This window comes from Schistocerca nitens, chromosome 1 (assembly GCF_023898315.1).
Source record: "Schistocerca nitens isolate TAMUIC-IGC-003100 chromosome 1, iqSchNite1.1, whole genome shotgun sequence".
NCBI lineage: Eukaryota > Metazoa > Arthropoda > Insecta > Orthoptera > Acrididae > Schistocerca > Schistocerca nitens.
The window spans coordinates 708,427,626-708,441,844 of NC_064614.1; the positions used below are offsets into that span (position 1 = coordinate 708,427,626).

The following is a 14,219-nucleotide window of genomic DNA, read 5'->3' on the forward strand; positions in this document are numbered from 1 at the left end:
CCTTGGAGTACCACTGTCCATGACCTTCAAACCTCCCCCACGCTCCCTGATAGCTGACAGACCCTGTCTTGCAGACACACTACACTTACCCCATCCTCCAAATCTCCCAAATCTCCCCCCCCCCTCCCCCCCCCCCCCCCCCACCACACAGAATCCAGATTTTAAAAAGACCCGCAACACAGTCATGAATCTTTCCTCCAGAAGCCTTATCCCCACAGAAATATTAGTCCTTTCCAAAGGCCTCACTTTTTGCCCCACTCCCAAATTCAATCATGCAGGACTTGTTAAAGACCTTCTGTCCTTCTCCCAGTCCCTACAGTGGAAACACTTCTTCGCCACCAACCTTACCAATCAGACTCAACCAAAGACCAATATTGAACCTTTCCTAACTCAGTTCACTCCTCCATCCAACTGTGAATGCCCCATTGCCCCCAAACCACCCCGTGTTAACTTTCCAGAATTTCTTAACGTCAAACCTTGCCTCACCATCATTCCCCAAATCCCTCAACATGCAAACTACCCTTACATCCACAGAAAGAACCGCATTCCACCATCTAAAAACTGATCCCAACCGTATAATCCTACCTGCAGACAAAGGCTCCACCTTTTGTTTTGAACCACAAGGAAGGTCTCTGCCAGCTGTCGGATACTTCCACCTACAAATCTGGCCACAGTGACTCCATTCCAGTAACCCAGTAGGATCCCCAGTCACTACTCAAATCCTTAAGTTCATTCCAGAACTTCTCTCCGTAGTCCATCTCTCTACTTAATCCTACCACTCCCTGCACTCCTGCCTTCTACATGCTTCATAAAGTTCATAAAACCAACCAGCCAGAATGCCTCATTTTGGCCAGTTACTGTGCCCCCACTGAGAGAATCTCTGCTATCATAGACCAACACCTTCTATCTGTTACCCGGAACCTAACCTCCTATACGAAAGATACCAACCATTTCCTCCAATGACTCTCAACAGTTTCTGTCCCCATACCACATGGTGCCCTGCTCGTCACTATTGATGCCACCCCCCTATACACTAACATTTCTAATGCCCATGGCCTTACCGCTATTGAACACTATCTTTCCCAATGCCCTTTGGATTCCAAAGCAACAACCTTCTTCCTAGTCGCCCTTACCATCTGTATCTTGTATCCTCGCTCACAATTACTTCTCCTTTGAAGGCATTACCTTCGAACAAATCTGGGGTATGGCTACAGGCACCCACATGGCACCATCCTATGCCAACCTATTCATGGGCCATCTAGAGGAGTCCTTCCTAAAAACCCAGAATCATAATTCCCTCACCTGGTTCAGATTCATTGATGACATCTTTGTTATCTGGATCAAAGATGAGGACACCCTATCCACATTCCTCCAGAACCTCAACAACTTATCCCTTGGCCATGTAAGCCAAAAACCAGTTAACAATAAAAGTAATATTGTAGAACAAAAGCAAACTGGTGCTTTTCATTTATTAACTTCTCCCCCATTTGCTTCACCTGGTCCTACTCAACTCAACAAGCCACCTTCCTGGATGTTGACCTCCACCTGAAAGATGGCTACATCAGTACCTCTGCTACATCAGACCTACTACCCACCAACAGTACCTCCACCTCAATAACTGCCACCCGTTTCATACCAAGAAGTCCATACCGTACAGCCTAGCCACCCGTGGTCATTGCATCAGCAGTGATGAGCAGTCCCTCTCTAAATATACTGAGGGGCTGACTGAAGCCTTCACTTACCGTAATTATCCTCCCAACCTTGTATAAAAACAAATTCATGTGTCTTTATCTTTCCAGTCTCCCACCACCTCCCAAACTCCCACCGTCCGGCCACAGAGGAGCATTCGCCTCATAACTTTGTACTAACCAAGACTGGAGCTACTCACTTACATTCTCTGCCAGGTTTTCAATTACCTCTTGTGGTGCCCTCAAATGAGAAACGTGCTGCACACTATTCTTCCCACCCATCCCGCAGTGGTATTCTGCTGTCCCCTGAACCTTCGCAATATACTCGTCCATCCATATACCCCTGCTCCCAATCCCTTACCTCATGGCTCATACCCCTGTAATAGACCTTGATGCAAGACCTGTCCCATACATCCTCCCACCACCACCTACTCCAGTCCGGTCACTAACATCACCTATCCCATCAAAGGCAGGACTACCTGTGAAACCAGTCATGTGGTCTACAAGCTAAGCTGCAACCACTGTGATGCATTCTATATAGGCATGACAACCAACAAGCTGTCTGTCCACATGAATGGCCACCGACAAACTCTGGCCAAGAAACGGGTAGACCACCCTGTTGCTGAACACACTGCCAAACATGGTATCCGTAATTTCAATGACTGCTTCAAAGCCTGTGCCATATGGGTCCTTCCCATCAACACCAATTTTTCTTAATTGCGTGTGGGAAATTTCCCTGCAATACATCCTATGTTCCCATAACCCTTTTGGATTCAGTCTTTGTTAGTCACTGTCCTCACCCATCCAGCCCCTTCCCTGTTCCCATCCCAGCCCTACACAGCCGTCATTCAACCACAACACCCAATTTTTAATTTCTCTTCTTTTCCGCTACTTACCTCCCCCACCCCCTCCCTTCCCATTTCTCCTCTGCCCTATGTGTATCCTACAGCACTTCACTGTCTGCCACCGCTACCGTACTATCCCCCCCCCCACCCCACCAACCACCTCCTTACCGCCACCCAGTCACCACTCCCATCATGCACTGGTGGACTGCAGTCGTGTGTGTGTGTGTGTGTGTGTGTGTGTGTGTGTGTGTGTGTGTGTGTGCGCACATGCGGCTATTGTTGACAAAGGCCTTAATGGCCGAAAGCTTGAATTGTGAGAGTCATTTTGTTGTGCCTGTCTGTGACTCAGCATCTCCACTGTATGGTGAATAACAACCATCCTCCTCATAATATTGTTACATATTACATTTGGTGATCTTTTTGCTAGATGTAGTGCCTCTTCTTCATTTGTGTTGTTGATCATCCTGTTTTTATGTGTTTGTATACTGTTCCTCATCTTCAAAGATTATATACATATGCTGATTTGCCAGATGTAGACTTACTCTATACTTGGCTTTATCGTAGCTTTCAGTTGTAAACTTATTGTATAAACTGTTTTTTTCACCTAACTCTGACCAGTGCAGTAGGCTCTATTTTACTAAATAATTATATGACACATTTATTTTAAAATTGGCCAGCTGAAGGTCCGTTAGTGATTACTATTACAATCTGCTGATAGTAGTAACATATCTCGAAATTGCAATCAGAAGCTGAGAAGACAACTAGGCCAATAGCTTTTCAATTTTATGTATTGTGCTGTGATTTATGTTAGACCACAATCAATATTAGGCAGAAGCAAAGTAGCATTGTGAACCAAAAGATTCACGATATTTAAAAATACACTAAATCATTTTGTAAACAAGCCAATTTGTGTCCTGTGTGCTGAAAATACAATTTAGTTCAGCAGTTCCATACACATTTGTACTTTTTAAATATAGTAGGCAGTGAACTATGACTTCATGATGTCACTTTGCTTCTACATAACAGTAAATGTGAGTTAATGCAGTCTAAAAGAAGTCACAGTATGGTCATACTTAAACTCAAATGTTGTTGTTTTGGCTTTTGATTAGGCATACTGACTAGTAAATGGAGAATTATGTGCCACCATGGCAAGGGACAATATTTTTATTGTGGACATTATTAGTGAAAGTTTAATTCGTATTAGTCTGCCATGGAAAAGATAAAATCTAACACGGGATACTTACAGATAAAGCTTTGAATTGAAATGCATTTTCACAATCTACAGTACATTTGTCAGAGAAAACAATTTCAGTTCTATGTACTAAATTTTAAAATTTCATTTGTTTGAAATATTTCTTTCAGAACAAATCAAATCTCGTGACACCTCGCAATGGAGAACTACTTATAGCTGCCACACAAGATTTCATCACTGGAGCCTATCTACTTACACAGAAAGATAATTTTCTAGACAGAGGCCAGGCTTGTCAGTTAGCAGCAACTCTCTTGGCTGGAAGTGATACAAACATGCATATTGATTTGCCACCACCAACAATATTGAAAGTATGTATCACCGAGAACAGTAATGTATTCAAATGACAGGAAGAGACAGAGAGAAATTCTTATTTGTTGAAGAGTTTACAATGAGTAATAAATGCTGAAGTTACTTTCTTTGTGCAAACCTACAACACTGAGTGTTATTTATGATCAGATTTCATTATCAGTATTTATATTATTTGTACTTTATTTTTGAGTTAATTATTTCAACCATTTAAAAAATTCTGTTTCACTGGTGCATGTAAGCTGAGGTCATCTGTAAAGATTACGTTTCTGAAAGTGTATTTCATGCAAAAAATTGTGTGCTAAAATGCAGAAGGATGCTAACCTACAAATTGTTAAAAGTAAGTTATTGACATATGTAGATACTACTGCAATAATTTATTATTCCACTATATATAAATAATTTGTAATGATATTATGAAAAGGAAAGTTCTGCCCATCATATAACAGAAATTCTGAGTTGCATCTAGGCCAACAGAAAGGCACACACACAACTGCAGTCTCTGGCAACTGAAGCCACACAATGTGGCTTTAGTTGCCAGAGACTGCAGTTTTGTGTGTGTGTGTGTGTGTGTGTGTGTGTGTGTTTGTTTGTTTGTTTGTGTTTGTGTTTTTGATGAAGACTTTGCTGGCTGAAAGCCTATTTGTGACAGTCTTTTTGTTGTGCCTAACTGCGACTCAGCATCTCCACCGTATGGTGAGTAGCAACTTTCCCTTTTCATAATATTCTTACATTCCATCTTGGATTTTCCATTATTTGATATATAAATATTTACTCTTTCACAGTACAATGAAAAATTTTGGAATAGCTTTGAGTCACAATAAAACTCAAAATATCTCACTTCCTTTTCTATGACCGAGCGAGGTGTCGCAGTGGGGAGGACAACGGTTCAATCCTGTGTCCGGCTATTGTGATTTAGGTTTTCTGTGATTTCCTTAAATTACTCCAGACAAATTCCAGGATGGTTCCTTCAAAAGGGCACGGCTGACTTTGCTAATCTGATGAGACCGATGACCTTGCTGTCTGGTCTCCTCCCCCAAAACAACCCATCCTTTTCTATGTGGGTTGGTTCCCACTTGCATTCTAGTACTCAATTCAAGTTGGTACATACAAAAATTGCTTTTGTAATAGAAGCACAAACTTTTTAGGGTGTTACACAGTGATCAGGTAAATAGGAAAATGACAGTAATTAAGTGTTCCCGTGACCTGAAACACTTAATACAGAAACAACATTTGAAAATCAAAATAGAAATGGATATCAGTGACAATAGTTTGATATGCCAGTAGGCTTACTGGAAAAATGTGATTTTCAGTGTGAGCTTAGACTATGAATATTCCATTCTCTGCTCTGCCAGACATTCAAGTCACACACTGATTTGTTGTCTCTGCTTTTGCGTCACTACAAAAGTGCTTTTGGAAAAGTTGCATTTAGTTACATTAAGAGAATACTACCTGACAGGCAAATAGCTATTGCTGCACAGCTTGTGATGCCACAGCTGCTGCAGTGGAACCATACCTTCAACTATAACTTTATGCTGAATGACTACGAAAGTCCACTTGCATTCTTCCCTCTCTGAATCAGATTTCTGTTTTGTTCTCCTAAAACTGAGCTAAAATGATTGTAATTAACACAAACTGTCAAAATATTGAGTAATTGAATGTACATGCAGTCAGTGTTGATTTTGATAAATGATGTACAGTATATTTTGTAAGTAAAATACTTATAGTACTGAGTTTGTCATAATGTATGGTCTTGAAAAAGTTGTTTATTACTTTCTAGTGAATATACATTGAAAATTTTTTGTGCAAAAATAAGATTTTAATCTCAGTTAAAAGCCCAAAAACATACCATTTTAATCACTTGCACTGAGAAAATCTTAGAAAGGACTTTATTGTGTTTTTAGCATTCACAAGGATTACTGGCCTTTTGCATCACATTTGGTATTTTTGTAGATACCTTATGTGTATCTGTGTGTCTGTTCCAACCTGCCAAGTTTCAGTAATAACCAGTAAAATAATTGCTTATGAGTGCAAGTGTCTAGGTTTAAATACAAGTCTTACAAGCAGTTTTAACATATCTGGAAGTTTCATAACAATGTATTCTCCACTGAAGAGTAAAAAGTTATACTGGTTTCATTGAGCAAGTCATAATGATGCAAATATCTTCTGAGTTTATGTATATGAAGAGGTAGCTGATTTAAAAAGTTTGAGGTATCAGAAGTCACACCTTGTGTTTGGCCATATTCGAGATAGCAGCGTGTTAATGGCATTGCTTATAATGCAAATGGATGTTTCATAATCACTTACAATTACTATATATTGAGTCAGTGCCTTTATCTTAAGAACAACAACCCAACTTATATATCCTAAGAGGCAAAACTTATCCTTCTGCAAAGGTGTGCATCGATGTTATCATTTTGGTAATGAACATCTTCTTAATAGGATGTAGGGAAATACTGAGGGAATTAGACACAGATGTCTTGTAAATCTCTCTTTTCTTCACATGTAAATAATATGTTGTTTCATTTTTCCATGTGTTTATCTTCCTGTAGGTAATAATTGTAAAGTAATCATTAATCTCTGCTAACAAATAACTGCATAGACCACAACACTTGGTACAATAATGACTGCAACTTTGGAACCAGCAAATTAACTCAACTGAACTGGATCAGTACAAAACATTGTATTTCCACCTCACTTCTAATGACCAAGCTTTTCAAAGATGTGCATTTTCTTTTTCTTATGGCATATTGCGTAACATAGGGAAATTTTTGGAAATTTGTGGTAAATTCCTATGGGACCAAACCACTGAGGTCATCGGTCCCTAGGCTTATGCACTATGTAATCTAACTGAAACTAACTTACGCTAATGACAACACACACACCCATGCTTGAGGGAGGACTTGAACCTCTGACGGGGGGAGCCGCGCGGGAACCGTGGCGAGGCACTTAAGACCACGCAATCATAACTTAAGGCAGTATGTCTTTGTATGTCTGTGACTCCCAGTGATGAGTGAAATATGCAATTGAATTAAACATACGTAGTAATGTATATCAACCTCTTTCATTCAAATGATGGTTGTGACACATTATGGTGTGGACTCTACAAGACACAAAAGGTGCAGGACCTCTCAGCCACCCCCAACAAAAAATATAAACTGGTTGGAGCTATGTCAGAAATATGCATATCTGGTTGGCCTAAAGGTGCTTGATGGGACTGAGGTAAGTTGACCTGCAGTAGCCACCCAAGAACTTTAATTTCCGTGTAGTGCTCCTTGAACTATTCTGACACATTCTGAGTATTGTTGTGTGATCCACTGTCTTGCTGAATGTATGGGCTAGCTGCACTGTGCTGTAGGTGGACAAGCAGATGCACGCAGTTGGATAGTAGGTTCAGTATTGTTTGCCGATGAGAGATGAAGCAAGCCCTATCAGAGGCCCCAATCAGCCTGTGTAAATGTTGCATGCATGAGAATACTTTCACCACCTAATTGAACAGTGCCCAGTGGGTAAGTGGAATGTGTTGTCTTGTGTCTTTCTAATATACTGAAATTCTGCTTTAAAAAAAAAAAAAACACTTGTCACTCCAAGCAACCTGGTTTTGTACTTCAAGTGTTCCAATGACTGTGTTGCTGCTGTGATGCCACTCTTTGCATCCCATGACATAGTGAGCAGAGTTGCACATTTGAGGCAGCAGTTTCTGTACTTCATAATGAGTTGGAGAATCTGGGTGATGTGCCTTCTCACTTACATTTGTTGTTCAACATTGATTTCGTGAGTAATTCACTACGCTGCAGCCGATCTATCTGTTGTTAAGATCTATAGTGATTCCTTTCCAACTAACCCTAAATTTATCATAATTTCTTTGCTGAAGAAGGAACTAACAGTGTCAAAAGCTAGGAATAGTGTTTTCAACTTTTAAAAGGTCTTATCAACAATACTGTAATTACGTTTCCTGAAGTTAAGTACTGTATACAAGAAATGGTGACAGTACAAACAAAACTTGTTTCCTCTGCCAAACTTTCCATTTCATAGCCCAGAGTGATCCTTCTCTTTTCTCTGTGCGTATTACTGTTATAAATTCTTAAGTTTTGTGTGTTTCATTTGGGATGCAGAAAAATGAAACTTTTTCTGCTTATTCAAAATTCAGCAGTATCTTATTTTTGGTAGTGTTAAACTTGTACCATGAGTGTTAATTTAAGATTTTCTTAGGAACATAAACTGCAAATGACATTTAATTCTTTCATCTCTATTGATAATATACAGCCAATGGCCTTATGGACTGGAAAACAGATCTTTGGACTGATTTTACGACCAAACAAAAAATGTCCTGTGAAAGCAAATTTACGAACCAAGGGAAGGGCATACACTAGCAATGAAGAGCTGTGCATTAATGATTCATGTAAGTAATCTTCAAATGTTTTGTGTTTGTGTTTATTGAAAGTGGCTTCCAATTATCCAGTTGGATGTATTGTAAATAAACAGGTCTGGCGAGTTTCATAGTCCACATAATAATAATAATAATAATAATAATAATAATATAATAGAGGGAAACATTCCACCTGGAAAAAATATATCTAAAAACAAAGATGATGTAACGTACCAAACGAAAGCGCTGGCATGTTGATAAACACACAAACAAACACAAACATACACACAAAATTCAAGCTTTCACAACCAACGGTTGCTTCATCAGGAAAGAGGGAAGGAGAGGGAAAGACGAAAGGATGTGGGTTTTAAGGGAGAGGGTAAGGAGTCATTCCAATCCCGGGAGCGGAAAGACTTACCTTAGGGGGAAAAAAGGACAGGTATACACTCGCACACACACCCATATCCATCCGCACATACACAGACACAAGCAGACATTTGTAAAGGCTTGTGTCTGTGTATGTGCGGATGGCTATGTGCGTGTGTGCGAGTGTATACTTGTCCTTTTTTCCCCCTAACGTAAGGCTTTCCGCTCCCGGGATTGGAATGACTCCTTACCCTCTCTCTTAAAACCCACATCCTTTCGTCTTTCCCTCTCCTTCCCTCTTTCCTGATGAAGCATTTGTTGGTTGTGAAAGCTTGAATTTTGTGTGTGTGTTTGTGTTTGTTTGTGTGTCTATCAACATGCCAGCACTTTCGTTTGGTAAGTTACATCATCTTTGTTTTTAGATATAATAATAATAATAATAATCAACACAATCACTGAAGGAGATAAGTCATGCATATTAAAAACAATTTCAAAATGTTACTTGACTCTTGCAGCCTGACTTCTGTTGCGAACTGTGCCATCAGAATTACACAAGATAGCAGTACACTGTAGTCCGATCCATGAATAATGGTGGTTCATGCAGGTCGAGAAACAGATGGGGATTACATTGTTACCGGTTCCTAGTGACAGTTGCAGTACACTCTTTGCACTTGAAGAAAGCTTCTATCCTGCAAATTTTGTATCTGACTTGGTTGTGTAGAATTTGTCGCTTACCACTAACATCAGCCGTTGACAACTCTCAACAAATTGAATAAAAATTTTCTAAATGGCTTTCTACAATCAAGTTTAATGCTCGCATTTGCTATGACATTCGCAGCAGAGTGCTGAGACTGCTCCTGATTGCTCATTGGGTGTTGGAAAATGTGTGATGTAGGTGCACAGAATAAGCCTAACCTCAACCACCATCGTTTGTGACTCCAACTATATTAGACAATATTTTTCTGTGTGTAAACTTAATCGGTGACAGAAATGCTTATCTGATAGTGAATAGGCCCCCTGACCATGACACAAAACTGTCCATTCTTAATAACTTACCTGATTACAGTGAAGTAGTAACATGCAAAACAGTTAGTGCAACCAATGAACAGACAACTTAAAACTTCAAAGTAGCATTACAGGATTCTGACTGGAGGGATGTGTGTAATGTGACAGATGTCAATTCTAAATTTGGTATGTTCGTAGATATATTTCTTTCAGTCTAAAGCTGCTTTGCCTGGAACACAATAAAATATGGAACTAATGAGATGTTGAAAAAACATTGGATTAAAAAAGGATCCGAAATACCATGTGCAAGGGAAAAAAGTCTTATGAACTCATTAGGATAAACGGAAAAATAGCCCTGACTGCATATTGCAGAAATTATTGTGCTATCTTGAGGAAGTATTTAAAAATGCAAAAATAAATCTTTGTAAGCCTGCATTACCAAAAATTAGTCACCCTCAGGAGAAATCATGCTTATACCATATAACACTATCTCTAGCCTCAAAAACACCTTGAAACCAGTGAAGAAGAGTGTACACAAGGTTCTACAGATATGCCATGTCCATCTGGAGCCTCATTGATGATTAGAACCCAAAGGTAATTGTGGGAATTTGATTGCTATCTTTCACCTCTGCCCCTTCCCCCACCATTCACATTGTATCAAACATTTTCTATAGGATTAAAATCAGATGGTTTAGTGCTCCAGCCGAGGTGCAGTAAGGTTTGTGAATGAATGTTTGTTAAACCAGAAATGTACGCAGGTTGTGAACATGAATGTCATCATCTTGGAAGGTTGGAGTGTCGGTTGCACACTCTCATGAAATTGTAGATGAAAAGGCAACATTTTGTCATCAGAAATGTTGAAAAATCTTACTGTATTGATTACATGCAACTGCATGGCACTTCACTGCCATCATTTATGTCTGCAGTACGGGAATAAATGACCACTTATGGCCAGTTGTGCACCATTGAGCTTATAATGTCCAAAGTTAATAATTCGGATAAGAAATTAAATCTATGTTGGTAACAGTAAAAAGAGAAACTCTGATATCAGTTAAGGAGAGTGAAGAGTTTGTTACTGAAAATAAAGCAAATAATAAATAGCAACAGTCAGGTAGTACATGTATTGAATAATAACTTCCTGTAAGTAGATCAGAAGATTGTGATGGACATCCATGGGATAAAGCAATAGAGTATATCTAAGAAGCAGTACCAAAATATGTACACACAAATCATATTTACTTCAGGTGCTGCCAAAAAAACTAATAGGCCTAGTGTAATTAACTTTATCAGCACCAAAAACTCCACAAAACATAATATTTCAAGTATAGTACTAAAATTGTGTTGTGCTTCACAGATATGTAATGTATTTAGTCACATATGCAATACATCACAATTGAAGGGGATTTTTCCAGACAGACTGAAATATGGTAATGTCAGACCCATTTACAAGAAAGGTAGTGGCATAGATATTATTAGTTACCAACCAGTTTCACTATTATCAGCTCCTCCAAGGAAGTGGAAAAGATTATGTACACAAGAACATTAACATACCTTTCTCAAACTAAGGTACTTTGTCAGTTTCAATTTGGATTGCAAAAGTTTCTCACCATAGCACACACTATTTTTGATTTGATGACTGATTCACAAGATTTAAATGACAAAATACTGCCGACTGGTATGTTCTATGACATGTAAAAAGCATTTGAATCAGCAGCTCATAGTATTCTGATAAAGATTTTCTAATCTGTTCATATCAGAAATCTAACTAAAAGGATGTGGAGTGTTGCATCAGGAAACTCATAGTGTGTTAAGTATTGAAATAATATCTTCACCTTGGAGAATAATGACTAAAACTGAACAAAAGCAATCAGTATTGGATTGATCTTTTTTGTGTTACATTTAAAAAATCTCCCATCATGTATCCAAGAAGCATCTACAACTATCATTACTCTGCAAGTCACCTGACAGTTTGTAATAGAGGGTACTTCTAGCACCACTAACTGATTCCCATTCCCCATTCCATTCGTGAATGCTGCATGGTAAGAATAATTATCAGTAAACTTCTGTTTTAGGTCTAGATTCTCTAATTTTCTTGTTGTACTCATTTTACAAAATATATGTGGGAGTAAGTAATATGTTGTCTGATTCTTCCTGGAATATACTCTCTCAGAATTTAAGCAGTAAACCTCTTTGTGATGCACAGTGCCTCTCTGCTCCTGGAGCTTTTTTGGACAACTCCATAATGATCTCGTGCTGACATATCAATCCCATGACGAAACATGCTGTCTTTGTTAGACTTTTCCCATCTCTTCTATTAATCCAGTGTGGTAAGGATCCCAGACTGATGAGCATTTCTCAAGCATTGGTCAACAGAGTGTTTTGTAAGCTACTTCTTTCATGGATGAACTACATTTCCTTAGGGATCATCTTATGAATCTCTGTCTGGCATCTGCTTTCATGTAATTTTTTTATGTGGTCATTCCACTCCATATGGTTACTCCTAGATACTAAATATACAGTTTCCAGCAGTTTGTTATCAACAGCTTAATTGTGCAGTAGTGGATATCTTCTCCTATGTATGCACATTCAGGTTCAATTGTCAGTCTTTGCATCATTCATCAATCCTTTGCAGCTCTTCCTGCTAACTGCTACTGCCTTCGTATAGACAGTTGCAGTGTCTGCAAACAGCCTTATAAGGATTCTGATGTTCTCTAGTAGACTATTTAGTAAACAGCAATGGTCCTATCACACTTCCTTGGGGTACCCCTGAAATTACTGTCGAGAATGGCATGTTGAGTTCTACTGCAAGGAAGCCTTGAATCCAATTACAAAGCTGGTCCGATATTTTATAAGCTTGTAATTTCTTCACTAACTGGCAGTGTGGGACTGTGTCAAATGCCTTCCTGAAGTCAAGGAACATCTCATCAACCGGAGCACCGATCTCTACAGTACTGTGAGTCTCACAAAGTAACAGAATGAGCTGTGTTTCAAAAGATCACTGTGGGTAGAATCTGTACTGATTTTTGTTCTCCAAAAATGGCATAATATGTGGCATAAAACATGCTCCATAAGTCTGCAACAGATTTAAATCAGTCATGTAGACCTATAATTGTGTGCATCTGCTCTACAACCCTTATTGAAAACAGGAATGTACTGCACTTTTTTCTGGTCAATAGCTACTTTTGATTGCTCCAGGGACCTATGATAAACTACTGTTGCTAGAAGGGGAACAAGTTCTTTTGTTTAATCTCTGTAGAATGTTCCAATTCTCTCATTTGGTTCAGACATTTTCACTACTAAGTGATTGTAGTTGCTTTTAGTTCTGTGATCATTTATCTCAACATCTGCCATTTCAGTGTTCATGTGATATTGAGTGGAGGGCCGTTATTATGATCTTCTGCAATGAAACAATTTCGGAAAATTGAATTTTGTATTTTGGCTCTCTCTCTCTCTCTCTCTCTCTCTCTCTCTCTCTCTCTCTCTCTCTCTCATCTTCTGCTTCAATGCCAGTATGGTCATTGCGTGATTGAATGCATTTAGATCCAATATCTGATTTTCTCACATGGTTTTGGTGACAATGCAAGTTTTGTAATTCAACTTAATGGAGAAACTTAAGACACTTCAACGTGCAGTTATAATTTAAATTAATAACTGGTTTTCTGGAAATGGACTGTCCTTGAATTGTGATAAAATAGTACACACATTTTGGTACTCACTAGACCTGACTGCAGCATTAGAAATAATGCAGGAGAGTAAATCAGTGAATAAAACAGAATATTCCAAATTCTTCGATGTTTGTCTTGATAAGAACCTGAACTCTAAGTTAACATCTTCTCAAACTTCTAAGCTCTGTAACTTTTGTGTTAAAGACAATATTGGATTTTGGAAATAAAAAGTTTACTTATTTTTCATATTTTCGCTCACTAATTTGTTATTGCATCATATTCTCTGATAACTTGCGATTGAGAAAGTAAGTGTATCTTGTGCAGAAGTGCAGAATGAAGATATGTGGGAACACTCCAGAACCTCTCTTAGGAACCTGTTTAAACAACTGAGTACACTGACTGCCAACAGCCTCACTGTACATTTACTTCATTATGAAGTTAAACATTTACTTGGTGTTAATGGACACAAAAAGCAGTTAAGTATCCAGACATAAAAAGATAGACCATTTACCCAGTGCGGGAAAGAATTTAATAGATAATATAATAAAATTTAAACACAAACTGAAATTGTGTGTTTCACAATGCAGTGAGAGAGAGAGAGAGAGAGAGAGAGAGAGAGAAGGAACATAGCTAGCTATTAAACGTAAATTAATGGATAAAAAATAGGATAGGAAGAAGACAATCGTGTAAATGGTCAAAATGTTGCTATATTTTTTCATGGAG

At 38.7% G+C, this 14,219-nt stretch overlaps 1 protein-coding gene across 1 annotated transcript in view; it reads left to right on the top strand.

Moving 5' to 3' along the window:
• The window catches only part of LOC126259818 (DNA-directed RNA polymerase III subunit RPC1), a 249,392-nt gene that overhangs the window by 80,899 nt on the left and 154,274 nt on the right, over positions 1 to 14,219 (top strand). The window contains exons 11-12 of the mRNA XM_049956862.1: positions 3,896 to 4,093; positions 8,358 to 8,493. Coding sequence (XP_049812819.1) covers positions 3,896 to 4,093; positions 8,358 to 8,493 — 334 coding nt within the window. The remainder of the gene's footprint in view (positions 1 to 3,895; positions 4,094 to 8,357; positions 8,494 to 14,219) is intronic.